At 44.6% G+C, this 26,189-nt stretch overlaps 1 protein-coding gene across 2 annotated transcripts in view; it reads right to left on the bottom strand.

The window, feature by feature from the left end:
• Window positions 1-24,152, bottom strand: part of LOC147114601 (protein THEMIS3-like) — an 85,172-nt gene extending 61,020 nt beyond the window's left edge. For both annotated transcript variants that reach the window (XM_085992095.1, XM_085992096.1), the window contains exons 1-2: window positions 23,907-24,152; window positions 16,284-16,421 (exon numbers count right to left, since the gene is read on the bottom strand). In XM_085992095.1, the coding sequence (XP_085848221.1) occupies window positions 16,284-16,421; window positions 23,907-24,018 (250 nt within the window). In that variant the 5' untranslated portion in view covers window positions 24,019-24,152. The remainder of the gene's footprint in view (window positions 1-16,283; window positions 16,422-23,906) is intronic.
• Window positions 24,153-26,189: the final 2,037 nt, after the last annotated feature.

Genomic DNA, 26,189 nt, shown 5'->3' on the forward strand with positions numbered 1-26,189 from the left:
GTGGGAGTGTGAATGTGTGTGTATGGGTGTGTGTGTGGGTGTGAGTGTGAGTGTGAATGTGTGTATGGGTGTGTGTATGGGTGTGAGTGTGTGTGTGTGTGTATGGGTGTGAAGGTGAGTGAGTGTGTGTGTATGGATGTGAGTGTGAGTGTGTGTGTGTATGGATGTGAGTGTGTGAGTGTGTGTGTGGGTGTGTGTGAGTGTGTGTTTATGGGTGCGTGAGTGTGTATGGGGTGTGTATGAGTGTATGCGTGTGTGTGTGTGTGCGTGTGTATGGGTGTGAGTGTGAGTGTGTGTGTGTGTGGGTGTGTGTGTGTATGGGTGTGAGTGTGAGTGTGAGTGTGTCTGTGAGTGTGTGTGAGTGTGAGTGTATGGGTGTGTGTATGTGTGTGTGTGAGAGTGAGTGTGTGTGTGTATGGGTGTGAGTGTGTGTGTATGGGTGTGAGTGTGTGTATGGGTGTGAGTGTGTGTGTATGGGTGTGAGTGTGTGTATGGGTGTGAGTGTGTGTGTGTGTGTATGGGTGTGAGTGTGTGTATGGGTGTGAGTGTGTGTATGGGTGTGAGTGTGTGTATGGGTGTGAGTGTGTGTGTATGGATGCGAGTGTGTGTGAGTGTGTGTATGGGTGCGAGTGTGTGTGTATGGATGCGAGTGTGTGTGTATGGGTGTGAGTGTGTGTGTATGGATGCAAGTGTGTGTGTGTGTGGGTGTGAGTGTGAGGGGGTGTGTGTGTATGGGTGTGAGTGTATGTGCGTGAGTGTGTGTGTGTGTGAGTGGGAGTGTGAATGTGTGTGTATGGGTGTGTGTGTGGGTGTGAGTGTGAGTGTGAATGTGTGTGTGTGGGTGTGAGTGTGTGTATGGATGCGAGTGTGTGTGAGTGTGTGTATGGGTGTGAGTGTGTGTGTATGGATGCGAGTGTGTGTGTGTATGGGTGTGAGTGTGTGTGTATGGATGCGAGTGTGTGTGAGAGTGTGTATGGGTGTGAGTGTGTGTGTATGGATGCGAATGTGTGTGTGTATGGGTGTCAGTGTGAGGGTGTGTGTGTGTATGGGTGTGAGTGTATGTGTGTGAGTGTGTGTGAGTGTGAGTGTGAATGTGTGTGTGTGTGTGTGTGAGCGTGGGTGTGAGTGTGAATGTGTGTGTATGGGTGTGAGTGTGTGTGTGTGTGTGTGTGTGTGTGTGAGTGTGTGTATGGGTGTGAGTGTGTGTATGGGTGTGAGTGTGTGTATGGGTGTGAGTGTGTGTGTATGGATGCGAGTGTGTGTGAGTGTGTGTATGGGTGTGAGCGTGTGTGTATGGATGCGAGTGTGTGTGGGTGTGTGTGTATGGGTGTGAGTGTATGTGTGTGAGTGTGAGTGTGAGTGTGAGTGTGAGTGTGAGTGTGTGTGTATGGGTGTGTGTGTGGGTGTGAGTGTGTGTGTTTGTGGGTGTCTGCAGTTGGACTCAGTTTTGTCTGTTGTATATGTTTGCTGAGGGACAGTGAGTAGCAGAATCCTGTGAGGATGTGTCCTCCCTCTTCTTTTGTTCTCCAATTCATCAATTAAAGAGTTTAACTTTTGTACTATTTAATTTTTTTTTATTGATAACAATAAATAATATGGCATGGGGCATGCAGCTTATTAGAAACATAGAAACATAGAAGATAGGAGCAGGAGTAGGCCATTCGGCCCTTCGAGTCTGCTCCGCCATTCAATGAGATCATGGCTGATCATCCAAATTCAGTACCCTGTCCCTGCTTTCTCCCCATATCCCTTGATCCCTTTAGCCTCAAGAAATATATCCAACTCTTTCTTGAATATATTTAATGAACTGGCCCCCACCGCCCTCTGTGGCAGAGAATTCCACAGGTTCACCACTCTCTGGGTGAAGAAATTCCTCCTCATTTCAGTCCTAAATGGCTTACCCCTTATCCTTAGACTATGGCCCCTGGTTCTGGACTCCCCGGCCATCAGAAACATCCTTTCTGCATCTAGTCTGTCCAGACCTGACAGAATTTTATAGGTTTCGATGAGATTCCCTCTCAATCTTCTAAACTCCAGTGAGTATAAGCCCAATTGACACAATCTCTCCTCGTACGTCATTCCTGCCATCCCAGGTATCAGCCTGGTGAATCTTCGCTGCACTCCCTCCATGGCAAGAACGTCCTTCCTCAGGTAAGGCGACCAAAACTGCACACAATACTCGAGGTGCGGTCTCACCAAGGCCCTGTACAACTGTAGCAAGACATCCTTGTTCTTGTACTCGAACCCTCTTGCTACAAAGGCCAACATACCATTTGTCTTCTTAACCGCCTGCTGCACCTGCATGCTTACCTTCAGCGACTGGTGCACAAGAACACCCAGGTCTCTTTGCACTTCCCCATCTCCCAATCTATTGCCATTCAAATAATAATCTGCCTTCCTGTTTTTGCCACCAAAGTGGATAACCTCACATTTATCCACATTATAGTGCATTTGCCATGTTTCTGCCCAATCACCCAACCTGTCCAAATCGTACTGGAGTTTCATGACATCCTCCTCACAGCATACCCTCCCACCCAGCTTTGTGTCGTCTGCAAAGTTGGAGATATTACATCCAATTCCCTCGTCCAGATCATTAATATATATTGTGAACAGCTGGGGTCCTAGGACCGATCCTTGCGGTACCCCACTAGTCACTGCCTGCCACTCGGAAAACGACCCATTTATTCCAACTCTTTGCTTTCTGTCCGCCAACCAGTTCTCTATCCAAGTCAATACCTTGCCCCCAATCCCATGTGCCTTAATTTTCATGCTAACCTCTTATGCGGGACCTTATCGAAAGCCTTCTGAAAGTCCAAATACACCACATCCACTGGTTCTCTCTTATCTATTTTACCAGTTACATCCTCAAAAAATTCCAGTAGATTAGTCAAGCACGATTTACCTTTTGTAAATCCATGTTGACTTTGTCCGATCCTGTCACTGCTTTCCAAGTGCTCTGCTATTACATCTTTTATAATGGACTCTAGCATTTTCCCCACTACCGATGTCAGGCTTACTGGTCTATAATTCCCCGCTTTTTCTCTGCCACCTTTTTTGAATAGTGGGGTAACATTAGCTACCCTCCAATCCATGGGTACTGTTCCAGAGTCTATCGAGTTCTAGAAGATGACTAGCAATGCTACATAGAATGATACAACACAGAAGGAGGCCATTTGGCCCATCGTGCCTGCTCTTTCCCATAGCCCTGAAATTTTTTCCATTTCAAGTATTTATCTAATCCACTTTTAGAAGTTATTATTGAATCGGTTTCCACCACCCCGTCAGGCAATGCATTCCAGATCACAACATCTCACTGCATCATTTTTTTTCCTCATGGCGCTTCTGGTTCTTTTGTCAATGACCTTAAATCCCTGTGTCCCTGGTTACTGACCCTTCTGTCATGGCAAACCATTTCTCCTTATTTACTCTATTTTGAACACCTCTATCAAATCTCCCGTTAACCTTCTCTGCTCTAAGGAGAACAACCCCAGTTTCTCTAGTCCCTCCACATAACTGAAGTCTTTCATCCCTGGTACCATTTTAGTAAATCTCCTCTGCACCCTCTCCAAGGCATTGACATCTTTCCTGAAGTGTACTCTATTTATAAAGCCCAGGACCCCATATACCTTTTGACAGGCTTCTCAACTTGTCCTGCCACCTTCAAAGGCTTGTGTGCGTACACCCCCGGTCTCTCTATTCCTGCATCCCCTTTCAAATTGTACCATTTAATTTATATTGCCTCTTCTCAGTCTTTCTACCAAAATGAATCACTTCACACTTCTCTGCATTAAATTTCAACTGCCATGTGTCTGCCCATTTCACCAGTCTGTCTATGCTCTCTTGAAGTCTGTTACTTTCTTCCTCACTGTTTACTACATTTCCAAGTTTCATATCATCTGCAAACTTTGAAATCATGTCTTCTACACCAAAGTCCAGGTTATTAATACATATCAAAAAGAGCAATGGCCCAACACTGACCCCTGGGGAACACCACTACACACTTGCCTTCAGCCTGAGGAACAACCATTCACCACTACCCTCTGCTTTCGGTCCCTTAGCCAATTTCGTATCCATGCTGCCACTGCCCCTTTACTCCCATGGCCTTCAATTTTGCTAACAAGTCTATTGTGTGGTACTTTATCAAACACCTTTTGAAAGTCCATATACACAACATCAACCGCACTATCCTCATCAACCCTCTCAGTTACTTCATCAAAGAACTGAATCAAGTTAGTCAAGCAGAATTTGCCTTTAACAAATCCGAGCTGGCTTTCATTTATTAACCCATATGTTTCTAAGTGCCAATTAATTTTGCCCCAGATTAATGTCTCTAAATGTTTCCCACCACCGACATTCGTCTGACTGGCCTATAGTTGCCGAGTTTATTTATCTCCCTTTTTTGAACAGGGGTGTAATATTTGCAATCCTCCAGTCCTCTGGCATCATTCCTATATCGAAGGAGGATTGGAAGATTGTGGCCAGAGCCTCCAGAATTTCCACCTTTACTTCCCTCACAAACCGAAGCTGCATCCCACCTGGACTGGGTGACTTTCCTACTTGGAGCACTGCCAAACTTTTTAGTACCTCTTCTTTATCTATTTCTATCCTATCCAATTTCTCTACTACCTCCTCCTTTACTGTGATATTGGCAGCATCCTCTTCTTTCGTGAAGACCAAGATGCAAACTAGTCGTTTAGTACCTCAGCCATGCCCTCAACTTCCACAAGAATATCTCCTTTTTGGTCCCTAATCAGTCCCACCCTTCTTTTGACTACCCTTTTACTATTTATATGTTTATAAAAGGCGTTTCGGTTCTCTTTTATGTGACCCACTAATCTATTTTCATACACGGTGTTTGACCCTCATATTTCCTAGAGCCCTAGTAAAATTGAAGTCAGTGGGAATCAGGGGGAAAACTCTCCACTGGATGGAGTCATACCTAGTACAAAGGAAGATGGTTGAGGTTGTTGAAAGCCAATCATCTCAGCCCCAGGGAATTCCTCAGGGCAGTGTCCTAGGCCCAACCATTTTCAGTTGCTTCATCAATGGCCTTCCCTCCATCATAAGTTCAGAAGTGGGGATGTTCGTTAATGACTGCACAGTGTTCAGTTCCATTTGCAATTCCTCAGATAATGAAGCAGTCCGTGCCCACATGTAGCAGGCCTGGACAACATTCAGGCTTGAGCTGATAAGTAACATTCATGCCACACAAGTGTCAGGCAATGACCATCTCCAAAAAGAGAGAGTCTAACCACCTCCCCTTAACATTCAAGGGCATTACCATTGACGAATCCCCCACCATCACCATCCTGGGGGGTCATCATTGATCAGAAACTTAACTGGCCCAGCCACATAAGTACTGTGGCAACAAGAGCAGGTCAGAGGCTGGGTATTAATGAGGCTTGGCCCTCAAAATCGACTGGACCTCCTGCCACAGGCATCAGGTGGATGACCCGCCCGTTACACCGGTTGGCTGCCCGATGGTTAAAATTCCCCCTTATGAGTCAACTCCCATAAACCTAGGATGCTCGGGCTGCTTATGGGAATGGCTGACACCAATGAGCCCAAAAAGGTATCTATGGCAGACCCAAAATTGAAAAACACATATTAAGGAATTGAAAACCATATCCGATGGCATTGTTGAAGGGTATTTGAATAGCAACATGGTGCAATCAATAATTCTCTGAACTCCAGTGGATCCTGCTGGTTGATAGAGAAATATTGTCCTCGAGACTGCTTCATGCTGACTCACCTCTGTGATGTTCTCGTGGTGTGGCTTGGAAATGACAGTGACATAAGAGCATAAGAATTAGGAACCCGAGTCGGCCATTCGGCCCTTCGAGCCTGCTCCGCCATTCAATAAGATCGTGGCTGATCTTCTACCTCGACTCCACCTTCCCGCATTATCCCCATATCCCTTAGTATCCAAAAATCTATCAATCTCCATCTTGAATACTCTCAATGACTGAGCATCCACAGCCCTCTGCGGGTAGAGAATTCCAAAGATTCACCACCCTCCGAGTGAAGAAATTTCTCCTCATCTCAGTCCTAAATGGCCGACCTCTTATTCTGAGACTGTGACCCCTGGTTCTAAACTCCCCAGCCAGGGGAAACATCCTCCCTGCATCTACCCTGTCAAGCCCTGTAAAAATTTTATATGTTTCAATAAGATCACTCCTCATTCTTCTAAACTCTAGGGAATATAGGCCTAGTCTCTAAAATGGAGTGCTATTGGTAACTTAATTGTAAACATTTCCAAAAGAAACTAATGGTGCCCAATGCACAGCTTAATGAGTAATGAGAGCCTCACGCCTGGTTCTTGAAGAGGCATGCGCACCAGGGTGTGCAGCAATACAGCACTTCAAATACTTCCTTAAAGGAGTGGTATAGGACTAAGCGGATCATTCCAGATCTCTCCCCATGTGTAGCTTAAAATTCCTGTTGTATACATTTTCTGCTCCATTAGATTCACTCATGCCAGGTCTGACCTGAAATTAAACAGCTTTGATGAAAGGTCATTGACCTGAAACGTTAACTCGGTTTCCCTCTCCACAGATGCTGCCTGACCTGCTGAGTGTTTCCAGTATTTTCTGTTTCTATTTGAAATAAAATAGCTACTGTTTGATCTGACTGCAGCTCTGGAATATTACACGATTTCACCATTTAACAAGATCTTGACAACGTATACTAGCATATTTGCTTGCCTTTTCAGCTCCCTTTATTTGCAGATGACACAAAGCTGGGTGGGAGGGTATGCTGTGAGGAGGATGTCGTGAAACTCCAGCACGATTTGGACAGGTTGGGTATTTTTTTGAGGATGTAACTGGTAAAATAGATAAGGGAGAACCAGTGGATGTGGTGTATTTGGACTTTCAGAAGGCTTTCGATAAGGTCCCGCATAAGAGATTAGCGTGCAAAATTATGGCACATGGGATTGGGGGCAAGGTATTGACTTGGATAGAGAACTGGTTGGCGGACAGAAAGCAAAGAGTTGGAATAAACGGGTCGTTTTCCGAGTGGCAGGCAGTGACTAGTGGGGTACTGCAAGGATCGGTCCTAGGACCCCAGCTGTTCACAATATATATTAATGATCTGGACGAGGGAATTGGATGTAATATCTCCAAATTTGCAGACGACACAAAGCTGGGTGGGAGGGTATGCTGTGAGGAGGATGTCGTGAAACTCCAGCACGATTTGGACAGGTTGGGTGATTGGGCAGAAACATGGCAAATGCACTATAATGTGGATAAATGTGAGGTTATCCACTTTGGTGGCAAAAACAGGAAGGCAGATTATTATTTGAATGGCAATAGATTGGGAGAAGGGGAAGTGCAAAGAGACCTGGGTGTTCTTGTACACCAGTCGCTGAAGGTAAGCATGCAGGTGCAGCAGGCGGTTAAGAAAGCAAATGGTGTGTTGGCCGTCATAGCGAGAGGGTTCGAGTACAAGAACAAGGATGTCTTGCTGCAGTTGTACAGGGCCTTGGTGAAGCCACACCTTGAGTATTGTGTGCAGTTTTGGTCGCCTTATCTGAGGAAGGATGTTCTTGCCATGGAGGGAGTGCAGTGAAGATTCACCAGACTGATACCTGGGATGGCAGGAATGATGTATGAGGAGAGATTGGGTCGATTGGGCTTATACTTGCTGGAGTTTAGAAGAATGAGAGGAGATATCATTGAAACTTATAAAATTCTAACAGGACTGGACAGACTGGATGCAGGAAGGATGTTCCCGATGGCCGGGGAGTCCAGAACCAGGGGTCACAGTCTAAGGATAAGGGGTAGGCCATTTAGGACAGAGATGAGGAGGAATTTCTTCACCCAGAGAGTGGTGAACCTGTGGAATTCTCTACCACAGAAGGCAGTTGAGGCCAATTCATTAAATATATTCAAGAAGGAGTTAGATATATTTCTTAAGGCTAAAGGGATCATGGGATATGGGGAGAAGGCAGGGACAGGGTACTGAAATTGAATGATCAGCCATGACCTCATTGAATGGCGGAGCGGGCTCGAGGGGTCGAATGGCCTACTCCTGCTCCTATCTTCTAAGCTACTGTTTTGCTATTTAAGAACAGAAGAACATAAGAAATAAGAGCAGGAGTAGGCCATAGGTCCCCTTGAGCCTGCTCCGACATTCAATGAGGCCATTGTAAAGTCTGTGGGTTGTTTAGTTAATCAATACACAGACTCCAAGAGTAACTTAAAACAGGACTTTACTATTCGAAGGTCGGGGCGAATCTGCCCAATAAATCCTGACACAACACTTATATACTGGTGTGGTCACCGTCGGTATTACAGTATACAGAAGCCAAACAAAGTAGTGCCACACCTAAAATAGTTCTCTTAAAGGTGAACGGTTACATACAATAGTTCTCTTAAAGGTAGACGGGTACATACACTACAGCCATGGCTGATCTTCGACCTCAACTCTACTTTCCCGCCCGATCCCCACATCCCTTGATTCCCTTAGAGTCCAAATAGCTTTTGGTCTCAGCCTTGAATATACTCAACGACTGAGCATCCACTGCCCTCTGGGGTAGAGAATTCCAAAGATTCACAACCCTCTGAATTAAGAAATTTCTCCTCATCTCAGTCCTAAATGGCTGACCCCTCATCCTGAGTCTATGCTCCCTAATTCTAGACTCTCCAGCCAGGGGAAACAACCTTTCAGCACCTACACAATAGCACAATACTGTGGATGCTGGAAATCTGAAATAACAACAGAAAAATGCTGGAAGCACTCAGCAGGCCAGGCAGCATCCGTGGAGAGAGAAACATAGAAACATAGAAGATAGGAGCAGGAGTAGGCCATTTGGCCCCTCGAGCCTGCTCCGCCATTCAATGAGATCATGGTTGATAATCCAACCTCAGTACCCTGTCCCTGCCTTCTCCCCACATCCCTTGATCCCTTTAGCCTTAAGAAATATATCTAACTCCTTCTTGAATATATTTAATGAATTGGCCTCAACTGCCTTCTGTGGTAGAGAATTCCACAGCTTCACCACTCTCTGGGTGAAGAAATTCCTCTTCATCTCTGTCCGAAATGGCTTACCCCTTATCGTTAGACTGTGACCCCTGGTTCTGGTCTCCCCTGCCATCGGGAACATCCTTCCTGCATCTAGTCTGTTAGAATTTTATAAGTTTCAATGAGATCCCCTCTCATTCTTCTAAACTCCAGTGAGTATAAGCCCAATCGACCCAATCTCTCCTCATACGTCATTCCTGCCATCCCAGGTATCAGTCTGGTGAATCTTCGCTGCACTCCCTCCATGGCAAGAACATCCTTCCTCAGATAATGCGACCAAAACTGCACACAATACTCAAGGTGTGGTCTCACCAAGGCCCTGTACAACTGCAGCAAGACATCCTTGTTCTTGTACTCGAACCATCTCGCTATGAAGGCCAACATACCGTTTGCCTTCTTAACCGCCTGTTGCACCTGCATGCTTACCTTCAGCGACTGGTGCACAAGGACAACCAGGTCTCGTTGCACTTCCCCCTTCTCCCAATCTATTGCTGTTCAGACAATAATCTGCCTTCCTGTTTTTGCCACCAAAGTGGATAACCTCGCATTTATCCACATTATACTGCATCTGCCATGCTTCTGCCCAATCACCCAACCTGTCTAAATCATACTGAAGTTTCTCGGCATCCTCCTCACAGCACACACGCCCACCCAGCTTTGTGTCGTCTGCAAACTTGGAGATATTACATCTAGTTCCCTCGTCTAGATCATTAATATATATTGTGAATAGCTCGGGTCCAAGGACCGATCCCTGCTAGTCACTGCCTGGCACTCGGAAAAAGAGCTGTTTATTCCAACTCTTTGCTTCCTGTCTGCCAGCCAGTTCTCTATCCAAGTCAGTACCTTGCCCCCAATCCCATGTGCTTTAACTTTACACGCTAATCTCTTAAGAACTGGAAAAGGCTAGAGATATAACAGATATAAAGCAGGTGTAGAGGCAGGGAAAGCGGGGGGTGGGGGGGGGGGGGGGGAGGGGAGGGGAGGAAGGAACAATTTCAGACTATAACACCTGCCCCCATTTTTCAGGCTGATTATGATTCTGCCATCCCCATTTGCAACATTTAATCTCTCCTACCCTAGCTCAGAATGTTCCTTCCTCCCCTCCCCTCCCCTCCCCCTTTCCCTGCCTGTGATGAAGGGTCCCAGACCTGAAATGTTAACTCTGTTTCTCTTTCACCACCTACCCTGTCAAGCCCTCTCAGAGTCTTATATGTTTCAATGAGATCTAATTTCTAATTTGGCTCCTTAATGCTGATAACCCAGTGGTGGGCAAAATACGGGCTGCGGGGCATATCCAGCCCGCCAATGGAGTCAATCCGGCCCGCCAAGGCCTGGCTTGGAGGCCGAACATCTGCCGCACACGACCCCCTAGCCCAAGCTCCGCCCCACATAACGTCAGGTGGCAGGTCGTTGTCTCCGAGTTACCAGGGAGCCATAGCCAAAAACAAAGGCGGGCAAATCGAATCTGCCGTTTTCTGCATCAATGTGTCGTTATCACACCCGAAACCTCAGTTTCTGCTCCATCACTGCAACGTGAAAGGTGAGTTACTCACAGTTTGTGGGTTCAGTTTCCATAAATCTGTGCAAACTTTCCAGGTAAATGCACAAGGACGTAAATACTTTAAATATAGAAAATAATGCCATTGGCAGCATGCCTCGGAATTGACACAATCCAATCGATTGGAAGATTGTTTGCTTAGAACTATTTTTAAAACTTGCAGCGACTTTTTAGTCTCAACTCGTCTCTGAGGGAATTTTAGCGACTAATTCAAAATTAGTCCTGGGCTTGATTTCATTCCAGTCAGTTAGAAATTGCTATTTTTGTTTATTGGTGCAATTGGGTGAAAGGTGTTGTCTGAATTCCGTGGGGGTACCTCTGGTCTCCCGGCGTAACTCTGGCGCAGACCCAGTTACAGCAGGTCCCTGCCATTTCTGGGAGTTTCCTCAGTAAAGTACGGGAAAGCTTCTAGCCCAGTGGTGGGGAAAATACAGCCTGCGGGCCGTAAAAGACCAGCCAGTTCATTCTATCCGGCTCGCTGGATGGGACAGAAATAGAACGCGAGCCGGAGCTCGAGCTGCACATTAGCCCGAGTCGAGTCACGGCCGCTCATCTCGATGACTCTTTCACCGAAGAAAGAGACCAGCGCTGCATCTTTCCTCTCCCGGTACCCAGGGTACGGCGGCAGAGGGGGGGTTCTCATCGCCATCTTAGACACGGGAGTGGATCCCGGAGCACAGGGACTCCAGGTAATGGCCCGCGATTGTAGTTCAGGCCTTGCGAAGCCTCGGGCTCCAGTACGCAGCACGCTGAAAAGAGAACACCTCTCGCGTCGGAGGCTCCGCAGACTCTAGCCGCTCGGCCAATCAGCCATGTAGACTTTCAGTACAACATACAATCGATCGATCACTTCATTCATTTAGTAACGGAAGATGTTACACTACATTTTAAGATAGTAGCTGACTATTATCTGAATTTATGTTTATAAATTATTGGGAGGGTAGAAGTGGGAGTGACGGTCAACACTATTGATATACCTATCAATTCAGTTCATGAAAAGCGACGAGTTAAGTTAGTAACTATAGGTTTTTATTGGCTAAATAACAAAGCCCACCCTCGTGGGTGGTCGGATCCAACAAGGAGGAATACCAGTCAGTCGACCACCTTTATACCTGGGCAAGCAGGCGGAGCCATGGGCGGAGTCAGCTGTGGTCAGCCCAGGTATAACAGCATGGCAAGAGGTGACCTTGTGTAGTGATACAACAGTGTAAACAGTGATAACCATAGTGTAACGATATAAACAGTGATAACCATAGTGTAACGATAGTGAACGATAAAAGTGGTTTACCACAACTATGAGTTGGCCTGCTTCAAATTTACCAATTTAACACTTTGCTTTTACCAATGTGCGTGGTCCCTTTTAATTTGCTGCGCGGTATCTCTTCCAGCGGCAGGAGCTGGTGAGCGGCCTGTGCGGGACCCTGCGATCAGTGTGCGATCATGCGGCCGCGCACCTTAGGGGGAACATTGGTGTGGGGCCCTCAACAGTTCACCAAAACTTGTTAAGCGGCCCTCCAGCCCAAATAATTGCCCACCCCTGTGATAACCTGCAGCTGTAAATGGGAGGTGAATGTAGGGAGGGCTGGACGGCGTCTTGAGCTATTATGCTGCGTGTAACTGGGAAGTCAATGTTTAATGCTGAGCCAAATGGTGCCAATCCGAGAATATTAAGAAGAAGCTGATGATCAATAGTTTGTCACTATAAGGTAATAACCTCATTGATGGGTTTGGGTGACTTCATGAACTGTGAGAGCGAACCGTGAGTGGTTTATAGCTGTCATTTGAATCCTGAGGGTTTAGTTTGATTTAATTTGTGTCAGTTTTTTGCTGACAGTGAAAGTCATGGTGAATGCCAGCTGGCAGTCAGCTTCATTCCGATTAGGTATGTGCCTTGAAAATAAGCTCGTTCAATAGTACCAGATGACAGAATAACAGGTCCCAATGAAATTACTTAGTCTGCTATCTTAATAGAGAGACTAACTCATTTAAAATAAACTAGTTAACACCTCTGTTAAAATAGTAGACCAAAGGATATCATGTGACTGCATTAAGTATACACTAATACTCGAAGAGCCTAATTTCAGGCCAATGTTCACTAAATGATTCTGGTGTAATCATTACAAGTTTCTTGAATGCCAGTCAACAGTTGATATATTGGCCCAGAAATTCGGGTTGGAGGCTTCCCACGGGTGCAAGCCTCCGACCTGCACTTAGCTTGCACGCCGGCAGTTGAGCTGTGGGCCCCCGTGGTATTCCGATCCTGGGCCTGCTCCAACTGCCGGCGCGCAGTGCTTGCGTATCCCAGGGGCGCAGTTAGTTCAATGCGTCCCCTGGGATCACGTGGGCCATGGAGAGCCATTGGTAGCAGGGAATGCTTCATTCATAAGTTTGACAGGAAGAGCTGTCAAATCAGGGATGGATGGGCGGCGCAGACATGATGGGCCGAAGGGCCTCTTTCTGTGCTGTATGACTCTATGACTCTATGAATACAATTCAGCCCCCAAACATAACTAAAACTTCAAATAATTTTTTTTTTAAATCACATTTTTAAAATAACTATAAATTACATAAAATAACTATTTTAAACAATAATTTAAATTTTTGAAAAAATTAATTACAGTTTCGAACGGGGCTAAAAACAAACTTACCTTTCTTTAAAGTATTTTAAAATAATAAACCTGTGGAAAAAATGTTTTAATTTTACTTAATTCACCACTTACCTTGTTAAAAGCAGGCCTTGCGACTGCTTTTTAAAAGCATAGCTCCTGGAGACTTACCCTCCCGGAGAAACCTGCAAAAAAAATGGAAGTTCCAGGCGTACGCGCTGCCTCTCCGGCGCACGCGTTCGACTTGTGAACCCCTTCCTTTAAGGGAACGGAAGTTCCAGTTTCCCACACATGCGCAGTGCATGCACAAAACCGGCACTTTCGTTGGGCCTACGCGTGAGTACACAGCGCGTACTCACCCGTGGGGACCCGAATTTCTGGCCCATTATAATAGATTAAAGTTCACTATTATAGTTTACTGGGACCTTGATAAGAGCGTCAGCCATGGCTCAGTGGGCAGCACACTTGCCTCTGAGTCAGAAGGTTGTGGGTTCTAAATCCCACTCCAGAAACTTGAGGACAAAAATCTAGGCTGACACTCCAATGCAGCGCCAAGGGAGTGCTGCACTGTCTGAGTTGCCATCATTCAGACGAGACGTTAAACCAAGGCCTCGTCTGCTCTCTGAGGTGGACGTAAAAGATCCAATGGCACTGATTTGAAGAAGAACAGGGGAGTTATCCCCGGTGTCCTGGCCAATATTTATCCCTCAATCAACATCTAAAGCAGATTATCTGATCATTATCACATTGCTGTTTGTGGGAGCTTGCTGTGTGCAAATTGGCTGCTGTATTTCCTACATTACAACAGTGAGTACACTTCAAAAAGTACTTCATTGGCTGTAAAGTGCTTTGGGATGGCTGGTGGTCGTGAAAGGCGCTATATAAATGCAAGTCTTTCTTTCTATATGAGGACAAAACAATAATGGGGGTTACATTCCTCTCTGTAGAAAAATAGTTACTGTGAACATAAAGCAAGGAATATCATACTATACACAAGAAAGAGAGAAGTTCAGCATGGAAACAGAACCATCTAAGAGAGTGGACAAAGTGCCTGTGGAATTTGAGATATGGCCCTCAAGGAATGTTACTGATTTGATAAATGGATGAACTTTTATAATGTCACATTTTGTGAAATCTCTTGCAAACAAATGATATAATGGCCTAGAAATTCAGTGGCCTGCGCCACCAGTTTGCGCCCAAAGAGGGCTTTTGCGCCACTGTGCAAACCTATCGCAATATTTAGCGGGGCGCTAATGGCGGCGTTAGCCTGTTGCGCTGCGCCGCCACCGATGACGTCATCGGTGTGCGCAGCGCCCCGCTACCGCCCCGATGACCATATTTGGTCACGCCCGCCTCTTCAGCGCCGGCCGCAAATAGCGACCGGTACACGGGGCCTACCTGTGGCGGTAGTGGTGCTAGTTAAGGTGGAGGTGCGGCCGGCCGCTTTTTCAGCGGCCGCCTGCCAGCACCTCCGTCCCCGGCCTCCTACACCCCCCCCGCGGCATTGCCGGCTGTTTCCCGAGAGCCCGGCAATTCTCCTTGGTGCCGGGCTCATTTGCCGGCACTCGCGAGCGGGGATCGCGCTGTTGCAGGCACCTCCCCCTTAACAGTGGGAGGAAGGCCTGCAGTACCGCAGCGTGCCGTGCCGCAGCGTGTGGCGCTGCGGCCCTTAGCGCACCGATATTCAGTTTCAGCGCCCCAAGCAGGGCGCGGGAAGCCTCGATTAGCGGCCCGCTTCCATTTGGTGCGCAGAAACTGAATATCCGGATGGCGCAAGTGGCTCCGCTCGCAGCGGTAATTCCGGCGCCCAGGCGAGCTTGGCGCCCCAAACTGAATCTTTAGCCCAATGTGTCCATTTATTTTCTGTCACTGGATAATATGGTTTATCACCAACTGAAGCACTACCTGGGGTCCAACGCTGCTTCAAGCTCAGATACACAATAGGAGCTAAGAGTCAAGAGGCCGTGGGCTCATTATTAACAGTCTTATGACAGACGTCTACCCACCCTTCTCGCAAAGTACATTGAAGCCTTTACTGCTGTTATTACATTTCTGCAGCCAGAACAACTAGTTGCATGTCTGCTCTTGGACCAAATAAACACACTGTTCAGAGATCTGCGAACACATTTTTTGACAATTCAATCCATCAAGCTAGTTACATAAGAGTCCAAAAAGATTAATTTAGAAGAGCGCAGTAACCATCTGTTTGATGATGAACTGTTCATAAGGTGGAAAACAAGAGCAATGCTGAAGCAGCTAGGATGATGGAGATATATCCAGGAGAGAGAATCAATACTTTCTTCTTTTTGCTGCTTGACAGTTTTACATGGGAAATGATGTGTTGAAATGAAGTTTTCCCTCTGCGATGACTGTCCAAAGATAGCTTCATTTGTCAACTTTGAAAACACAAAGATGGCACATCCATCTGATGTGGAACCACCTGCCAAGGTTTTTCCACTTTCTCCAGGCATTTATGAACCAATTTCAGGCTGGGGGGTCATAGAGCATAAACTATTCAGTGGCCACAAACAAATGTTATTGGAAAAAGTTCCAGAAGAAGCAGAAAAAGGCAACGATGGAAGGAATGGATATCCCTTGCAAACTATCTTTCAGAAGTATAATACTGAAGGGAACTACGAAAAAAAGGCTCATGAGATGAAGTTCAATTCAAGTGTATGTTCCAGCACCCCAAATCGACACTGACTTGAAACTAATCCCTTGTAGAGTGCAGTTACACGCTGATATGAGCCCAGAGTGTGCAATTTGGCATGGTTTATCCTATCAAGCTCACAACAGATAAATGTTAACCACAAATGGGGCATGAAAAGAACTGGGAAGTTGTGAGCAATGCTGAGTCAGGTGCGTAGCAGAAAATGTTCAACTGCACAGGAGTCTGCAGAGTTGAAGAGGGAAAACTATCACACAGTTCACCTGTCATTTGAGGATTCAATTAGCAGCTAAACAGTGTGTGATTCATCAGCTGTTGCTACCTGCTTCAACCAATAATAGGAGAAGGCCATTGAAAGACCATTTAACCACAATTAATAATTAAGAAACTATGATCATTTCAAACAAATATCAAGCAAACTGCTTACCGTTATAGAAAAGTGGCACATCCAAAATTGTCTCTCCCAATTTCTTTCTTTCCAGCACCACTGCTTTGAGTTCAGTTGGAATTATGTCCATGATCCTAATAACATCTCCACTGGAAAAGGAGAATTTGTACAAGGATCCTGTAGAAAACAAATCAATGGGGAAAAAAAATAAGCAATAGTCAAATAAATACTAGACTGATTTACCAAACAAACAGCACACATTCATTTCTCCATTCAACGGGTGCAATAATTGTTTCTCAATCTTCTGGCCTCCTTTCCTGCAGACAATGGCCCATATTTTCCGATTGGAGGCTTCCTGCGTGCGGAGGCCTCCGATCTGGAAAAATCTACGCCCTTACCTGAGGGCTCCCGAGGTGTGTACACTTCCCCTCCTGGGCCTCTCTAACTCAATGTGTAGGGCCCACGTATCCCAGAGGTGCATGCAATTCTCAAGCGTCCCTGGGATCACGTGGTCCATGGGGAGCCAATGGGAGAAGGGAATCTCCCTTCATACACTGGACAGATAGACCTGTCAAATATATGAATGGAGATCACCCCAAAAACACAGTAAAACATTATATGATTTTTTTTAAAAACCATCACGTTTTTAAAATGAGTTGAAATTACAATAAATTAAATATTTTAAACAAAAATATAATTTTTTGAAAAAAATAATTAAAGTTTTTTTACGGGGCTAAAAATAAACTTACCTTTTTAAAAAGTATTTAAAAATTATAAATGAGTGAAAATGTTTTATTATTTTTGGCCAGGCGTAAGATTTCTAAGGGTTTTCTGCGGGCGGAGGTTCTCCAGAAAGCGGAACTCTCCCCCCACAGAGGCCCTTCTCTGGGACAGGCGGCCAATCTGTCAAGAGCATTCTTGACAGATCTGAAATGCCGGTTTTCAGTGGATGCGCTTCGCATACCTGAAACCGGCATTTCCGATGTCCCTACGGGTGGTTACACAGCTCGTACACACCCGTAGGGATCGGAAATTATGGCCCATTAACTCTGGCTAAGGCGCAGTCAAAGGCTGCAGAAGCTCTCTGGTTCCGAACTCATATGCAGGCAAAATGAGTGTTATTCTAGCCTAGAGGGCATCACAGTTAAACCTGATCCCGTTCTCATTTGATGGCTGTGCATGCTCATTTTTCCACATGAGCCATTGCATCATAGAATCTTACAGCACAGGAGGAGGCCATTCGGCCCATCGTGCCTGTGCCGGCTCTTTGAAAGAGCTGTCCAATTGGTCCCAATCCCCTCCTCTTTCACAATAGGCCTGCAAATATTTCCACTTCGAGTATTTATCCAATTCCTTTTTGAAAGTTGTAAGAAGTCACACAACACCAGGTTATAGTCCAACAGCTTTATTTGAAATCACAAGCTTTCGGAGCGCTGCTCCTTCGTCAGGTGAAGTGGAGAGATGCATAAAAACACAGCTTATATAGTCAGTTATTGAAAGTTATTCTTGAATCCGCTTCCACCACCCATTCCAGATCATAACAACTCGTGTGTAAAAAATAATTCTCCTCATCTCTCCTCCGGCCCTTTTGCCAATTACTATAAACCTGTGTCCTCTGGTTACCGACCCTTCTGCCACTGGAAACAGTTTCTCCTTATTTACTCTATCAAAACCCTTCATCAAGAGTACAAATCGTGACTGATTTTTAAAAATCTCCCCAGCCCATGGGTGCTGAGACCAATGATATCACATTCAATTGCCATGCTGCCTGAGATCAGCAGACTGGGGATTGGACCTGGGACCCGTGGACTGTAGGGTTCAGACTTAAAAGCGTTTCAATGCGCCCGCCACCTTTGACTATCATTTTGTGAAATGCATTCAGGTTGTAGGTGCCAAGAATTGCCCACATTAACAATAGCATCGGTTTTGGCTTAGTCATCTGTCAAAGATTGCCGTTTTGGGGGAATCAAAAAATAAATTCCAATGGTGAAGAATTGTGACCAAACTTCTCAATGAAAGTCCAAAATGCTCTTGTGCCAGTTTCATGTACAGAGGCAGACCAATGCGAAAATAACTCTAAATGGAGAGTGTAATTGTAGGATGACATACTTTTAATATACTTTCCAACATAAGATGAGAAATGACTGTGATTGATGTTCTCCTGAGCTTGGGAAGTTGGAATTGTAGCCCTTACTACCCTTGGGGAATGGGAGGAGGAGGAGGTCGGATATATAAAGCAAAATCCAGAAGGCTCTGGAGAGAGAGAGAGAGAGAGAAGGCAAAGTGCTGTTCTAGTTGCTAGCTTGTATCTTTGTTTCCAGGTATTATTAATACACCCTGTTCTACATACATAACTGTGTTTGGAACTTTATCTGGAAGAAGTTAAAGAAGGCGGGGAGTGGGGACGGGTGCAGATTTTCCTCTTCAGAGTCTGAGCTTGAGGGCAGAACCATTTAATGCAAAGCCAGGCACAGACTGCTCATGGTTTTCTGTCCATTATGTGTGGGATTTCACAGTATGAATACTTAATGTGCTTTTAAAAGGTCCCTCTCTCCACTATTTTAGAAGGTGTTAACCCATTAGTGTTCATATCACTCAGTATTATTTGAACGACAGTAACTTCAAGACGGTGAGTCTGACTTTGGCGTGAAGTTGTCTATAGGAGTTTTGGCATTGATGGGATCAGGAAAACTTGTAAATATGCAGAATGGTCACTCCATGTCTGCAAATTTCTGCTCTGAATAGTAATACTGTCCAATCTATATACGTAGCTATTTTATGAGATACATTTCAAAATTCACTGGCTCTTAAGTGCTTTGGAACATCGTGAGGATGTGAAAAATGTGCTATGTAAATGCAAGTTCCTTCTTCAGACTTCTTGTTCACAATCTTATTTATTCCCATGTGTAATACCACAATGTGTAATACCACGATGTGTACTACCACGATGCCACACTCTGCCCATTAGGCCATATCCTTATTTCCATTTCACAATGCTATTCACATTATCATCTCTGTGTACATTTGTCTCTTTGGCCTCCTGGTATAGTTGGAGTGAAATTGGTCTTCACCAGTAGCGTGAAACGGGTTCCTAGTGAATTGGCAGATTGGAAAAGAAAATCGGGGGGTGGTGAATATCAGGCTCCCAGTTTGGTATGAGCCAGTTTTCTGGCATTGACCAATATCCACCTGCCCCCCGCCGCCCACTGACTTATGTCGCCTTATCTCCTAAGTTAAAGTTTCCACTGTACACCCCAGATCATTTATATATAAAGTAAAATATGAACACAGCTGCCTTACTTAACTCATATTTCTCTAATTCCTTAATACTTTTTTCACATAATATAGACTCTGGAGCCGAGGACTTCCACTCAGCCATTATGTCAGCAGAAGCGTGCCCTGACTCCGGCTGATTTTGCTTTGTGGCCACAGGGCCATGTATATAATTTTGGTGGTGATTCTGCTTTTGGAGGGTTTGGGGTGGGTGTGGAGGTTGGCTAGTGCAGGCCTTCAAAGCATGTGGTAGGAGCCCCATGTGCTGCCAGTTGAAGATGAAATTTAAAAAAAATGTATATTAAAAAAAATGCAAAAATATGACTTTGTAATCGATCACTCTGCCATTCAAATTTTAAAGAGCCCTCTGTCACCCACAGCATCAATGGACACCAGGGGCAAATAAGTGTCCCTTGCGCCCCAGCGCTGATCTGGTGCAAATAATGGAGAAATGTTTCTGAGTATCTTACTGTTATAGGAGTAGGCCCTCACTGCCCTAATTCTAATTGTATGATAGCGTAATCAACGTGGAACAATAGCATCCCTTTGTGATCTGAGCCAAATTCACGTCTTTTGCATCGTTATTTCTTCAATCTCTCTGTAAGTGGACTGAATTAACACTAGATGAGGTGATGCGTTGTTTGAATCATTAAGCTACTTTATTCCACAGTACAGGTGAATATACAGAGCAACAGTTATGATCAGATTCACTTCGTTCAATCGGTCAAACGTACCTTTGTGTAATCATATAAAAACAATGAACACAGTAATTATATAAAAACAATGGCCCAAAATTCACGACCGGAGGCTTCCCGCGGGGGGGGGGGGGGAGGCCTCTGACCTGTACGCATTTACCTGGCGGCCCGGGAGATACGGAGGCTTGCGATCCTGGGCCTCACCGAGTACCCGCGGGCAGAGGCCCGCTTATCCCAGAGGCGCATGTGGTTCACAAGCGCCCCTGGGATCACGTGGGCCAGCCCAACCAATAAAAGAAGGGAATCCCCATTCATACCCATTCATACTTATGGGAGTTCCGTACGTGCAGAAATCCCATAAGCATGAATGAGGATCGCTTAAAAAATACACAAACACATGAAATAATTTTTTTAAATTACATATTTGAAATTAATAAAATTAATTGAATATTTTAAATGAAAATTTAATTTTTTGAATTTTTTATAGGTTTTAACAGGGGCTAAAAATAAACTTACCTTATTGGACAGGGTTTTTAATGTATAAATGAGTGATAAAATTTTATTTTTCTATTTTTTAAAACTCTTATGCTTTTACCAGGCGTAAGAATTTCCACGGCCGTTCAGCGGGCGGAAGTTGGGCAAATAGCGCAACTCTCCACCCGCGGAGGCCCATCTCCCGGGGACGCGGAGGATCGGCCAAGGAGATGCGTGACAGGTCGCATGTGCTTCCTACGCACCCGCCGGGGTCGCAAAATACGGCCCAATGAACACAGTAATTATATAAAAACAATGGCCCAAAATTCGCGATCGGAGGCTTTAGTGGGTGGTCCTCCTTAACTTAAAGAGAATAGCTCCTCTGCATTCTGCCTTACAGCCCAGGGAAAAGCCTCCTCTCCCTGCAGTCTCCTGTCTTTTCCACTTGCTTGCAGCACTATGCTAACTGGCTGCTTTTGCAGCTCTCTCTCTTGTTTCTTTTCAAAAGTTTGGCTCCAGTGTAAAATGTTCACTCTCACTTCAAAATCATAGTGTGTGTCAGTGCAGCTACCATCACTACAATGTTATATATCAATGATAAATAAATAGAAAAAGAATAAATACAATTTCCTCTGTGAAATATTTTCAATGCCACTGCAGCACTTGATTAATAAGCGTGATAGTGTGCAAATAATTTAAAAAATACTGTTATAAGAATTATACTTTATCACAATCTGTGTTCTAAAATTAGGTTGCTATTTTTTCCATGGATAAGGTACTAGCTGCAGACTGCATAAGAATCTGCCACCCGAAGGATCCTTCACAGGGTTGTACCTGGAATGGGGCTGTCTCTACCACAGAAAAATTAGATACTGGCTCCAACGTTCCTACAAAATGGCTTTTGGATGACTCAAGGGAACTCTGAATGGCCACATAGAATTACATAGAATGCACAGCACAGAAACAGGCCATTCAGTCCAACTGGCCCATGCCAGTGTTTATGCGCCACATGAGTCGCCTCCCACCACTCTTCCCCTAACTCCAGAGCACATAAATCTAGGGCTGACACTCTGGTGCAGTGCTGCGGGAGTGCTGCACTGTCAGATGTGCGAATTTCGGATGAGACGTTAAACGTTGTCTGCTCTCTCAGGTGGATGTAAAAGATCTCATGACACTATTTCGAAGAAAAGTAGGGGAGTTCTCCCCGGTGTCCTGGCCAATATTTATCCCTCAATCAACATAACAAAGACAGATTATCCGGCCATTATCACATTGCTGTTTGTGGGAGCTTGCTGTGCGCAAATTGGCTGCCGCGTTTCCCACATTACAACAGTGACTACACTTCAAAAGTACTTCATTGGCTGTAAAGCGCTTTGTGATGTCCAGTGGTCGTGAAAGGCGCTATATAAATGCAAGTCTTTCTTTCTTTCTTTCGTAACCCAATATTCTGGAGGAGTGTGATGATTTTGCACCATTGTGGTCAATAGGTTGAATACGAAGGCAAGCTTTTGCTCCAACTGTGCACAGCTCTGTTGTATGCAAATAGTCAATGTCAGTGTATATCTTAGTGTTATCAGATAAAATGCTGACTTGGATTTTGTCAATGGCCTGATGAAACAGATGTATACATTTCTCCAGCAAGGTCTGAGACAATGATGGGAGTACAAAGAGCCAGCATACATCTTATTTCGCTTTTGTACTCCTAAATCTATTGTTGCAGACAACAACAATGACAATTTGCATTTATATAGTGCCTTTAACATAATAAAAAGTCCCAAGGCACTTCACAGGACAAACAAAATTTGACACCGAGCCATAAAATGAGATATTAGGACAGGTGACCAAAAGCTTGGTCAAAGAGGTAGGTTTTAAGGAGCGTCTTAAAGGAGGAGAGAGAGATAGAGAGGCGGAGAGGTTTAGGGAGAGAATCCAGAGCTTAGGGCCTAGGCAGCTGAAGGCATGGTCGCCATTGTTAGAGCTATTACATTTGGGGATGTGCAAGAGGCCAGAATTGGAGGAGCGCAGGGCTGGAGAAGGTTACTGAGATAGGAAAGGGCGAGGTCATGGAGGAATTTGAAAACAAGGATGAGAATTTTAAAATCGTCGCGTTGCCTGACTGGGAGCTAATGCAGGTCAACGAGCACAGGGGTCATGGGTGAACGAGACTTGGTGCAAGTTAGGACACAGGCATCAGAGTTTGGATGAGCTCAAGTGGAAGATGGGAGACTGGCCAGGAGAGCATTGGAATAGTCAAGCCTAGAAATACCAAAAGCATTAATGAGGGTTTCAGCATCAAATTAGCTGAGGTGGGGGCGGAGTCGGGCGATGTTACAGAGGTGGATGTAGACAGTCCTGATGATCGGGGATCCCCCCCCTCCAGCTTATACCGTGTACCTAGTGAGAGTTCTGCACTTTAACCAATGACAGATGAAGAATATCCCTGCTGCTAAGATGCGTATCATAGAAAGAGTTCAGTGGTTGGCATATCTTTGATAGACAACTTTGGAGCTCACTTAATTAGAGCATCTGACCAGATAATCTGTTTTAGTGATGATGATTGAGAGATAAATATTTGCCAAGACACACATGAGAACTCCCCTGCTCTTTTTGAAATAGTGCCAGGGGATCTTTTACATCCACCTGAGAGAGAGCAGACTGGACTTCGATTTAATGTCTTATCAGAAAGACGGCTCCTCAGTACTGCACTGACGTGTCATCTTAGATTATGTGCTGAAGTCGCTGGAGTGGGACTTGAACACACAACCTTCTGACTCAGAGGCGATAGTGTTGCCACCAAGCTTTAAGCTTGAAGTGTTTGGCAATCATGAGCTATGGTCAGTGAATTATCTTTTTGATGCTTCGTGACTTCTTTGCTTTAACATGGACTAATGCTTATGCAATCAGCTTTCCTTTCCACCAACTGTTTTGTTACAGCAATCCAGTGTACTTCTTAGAAGTGTAGAAACGTTGTTTTGACATGTTGCCATAGTCCAAACCTTCCTGTGTCCTTCTATTAACATCTTTATATGCAATACTTGCTTGACAAGAATTAGCAATCGATTGGATAACACTTTGATTTAGCTTTCCATTTTCCACAAATGTCTAAATGTCCAAAAATAACTCCAATACAACTAAAATCAAACTGTGTTTATATTATTTCTTAACTAAAAAAAACACACACTGTACCATACATAAGAAAAGGTTTTGTAAGTTGCTGTACCTTGTAAATACGCTCCATTGACCACCTTCACCGTCCGGTTCAGGTTGTTTGGACTCAGAGACTGGATGAAGGAGTGCCAGAAATGTACTTGCTGTTCACTGCAGGGATCCATTTTGTTTCTTTTTCACATGTACTGAACTACCACCCTATTGGAAACATGCAAGTCTGAATACATTTAAGGTGGCAAGGTAGCTTTCGTTCCTGATCCTCTGAGCAAAGGACGATAAAGTCAAGAAACTCTAACTGCTGGTTAATTGCAAAACTACTGTATTTAATGATTGCCTACTGCATTTCAATCATGCTTGGAATTTCTCTCAAGCATGTGGTTTTGGGCTGGTTCCAATGCTTTATTCAGACCACGCAGTACTTTTGTTATCTTAGATGTATGTGAATTAGAACTGATGCTATATGCAATTTGAATGGGGCTCATTTTTGCATCCTTGCCACTTTGACCATGAAAACCTAGATACTGTAGGATCGATTCCTCCCCTCCCCCCCCAATGGTAAAAATATTGGACTATTGAAATAAAGAATAGATTTGCCTTTCTAATCTAGGCTTTATTAACTTAAAAATCCTGTAGCACATCTTCAACACCTAGTCCCAACTAAAGGCTGGAAAGAACTGAATTTAAGATGGCCACCACAAATCACATGACATCAACTACCAATGAGATTACAACATATATCCCAAGGCAGGAAACAAAGAACCAATCACAATACTTCTTACTAAACATAAATAATAATCACCACATTCACCCCTCCTTTTAAAATATACTCCAACCTAAATAACCTTTACAATTTATAATTAATTATTTACAACTAAAACTATGCACAGACAAAATAAAACTATTCAACATGACACAATACTAAGTGAGCAACAACAAATAGTAACATTGCACATAAGTATTAAATATCTCTCAACTAAAACAATATAATATAATATTTCAACAATTTAAAAACATTACTATCAATTTAAAAGTCCATTTTCAATCGGTCGACCGGATATCTTGTTCGTGTCGACCTTCTTAACCTTGGTGAAATTCCTTGCCCTCCCACACCAGGAGACACAGAAGTATCTTCTGCAGGAAGGCTATCCATATCCCGATTTTCAACGGTTTCCGGATTAGAAATCCCATCAGGAGGTAAACTGGGACGGTCATGAACATCCATCGAGGGCTGACTAATAGAAGTATAATTATCTGCAGTTGGATTGGAAATATTCATAGTATCTGTAACAGCATCCACATTATCTGAATCATGACTATTGTTAATATCCTCAGAAGAGGGCTGGCCACCACAAGGAGCCAAGTCTTTAATTGAAACGGTACTTTCTTTCCCATCTTGGAATCGAATATGAGCATATTGGGAATTTGCCTCCAACAGCTCCACCTCCTCCACTAAAGGATCATATTTTGACAATCTAACATGGCGTCGAAGCAGCACAGGTCCCTGCATAGTAAGCCATGAAGGTACCGAATATCCCGTAGTAGATCTCCGCGGATAGTTAAAGAGCCTTTCATGGGGGGTCACATTAGTAGCCGTTGAAAGCAATGATCTAATGGAATGCAGGGCATCAGGCAGTACCATTTCCCACTGTGTATTCTTAAGGTTCTGGGATGTCAAAGCCAACATAACTGCCTTCCAGATCACCCCATTGTATCGTTCGCACTGTCCATTACCCTGGGGATTATACGGGGTAGTTCTGCTAGTAGAAATTCCCCGACTCTGAAGGTATTCCTTCAACTGGGAAGACATAAAAGAACTTCCCTGATCTGAATGGATATACGCAGGCATCCCAAAGATGACAAAAAGTTGAGTCAGACATTTGATAACTGTAGCAGCTGATACATCTGCGCAAGGAAAAGCAAAAGGGAACCTTGAAAACTCATCCACAACAGTAAATATATATCAGTTTTGAGTAGTTGAAGGAAGAGGCCCCTTGAAATCGACGCTCAAACGTTCAAAAGGAGAAGTAGCCTTTATAAGATGAGCTCGTTGAGGCTTAAAGAAATTCGGTTTACACCGAGCACAGATAGAACATGATGAAGTCATCCGCTTGACGTCTTCAACTGAAAAGGGCAAATTCTTACTGCGTACGAAGTGTATCATCCTCGTAACCCGAGGATGGCATAAGGCATTGTGAAGATTAATAAGCATATCTCCGTGAATCACAGAACAATAAGCCCTCGACAGCGCATCAGCAGCAACATTATCCTTCCCCGGACGATAAACTATATCAAAATGGTAACATGCCAACTCAATCCTCCACCTCATTATTTTATC

This window comes from Somniosus microcephalus, chromosome 7 (genome assembly GCF_052327205.1).
Source record: "Somniosus microcephalus isolate GS21.2 chromosome 7, FLI_Smic_1.0, whole genome shotgun sequence".
Classification (NCBI taxonomy): domain Eukaryota; kingdom Metazoa; phylum Chordata; class Chondrichthyes; order Squaliformes; family Somniosidae; genus Somniosus; species Somniosus microcephalus.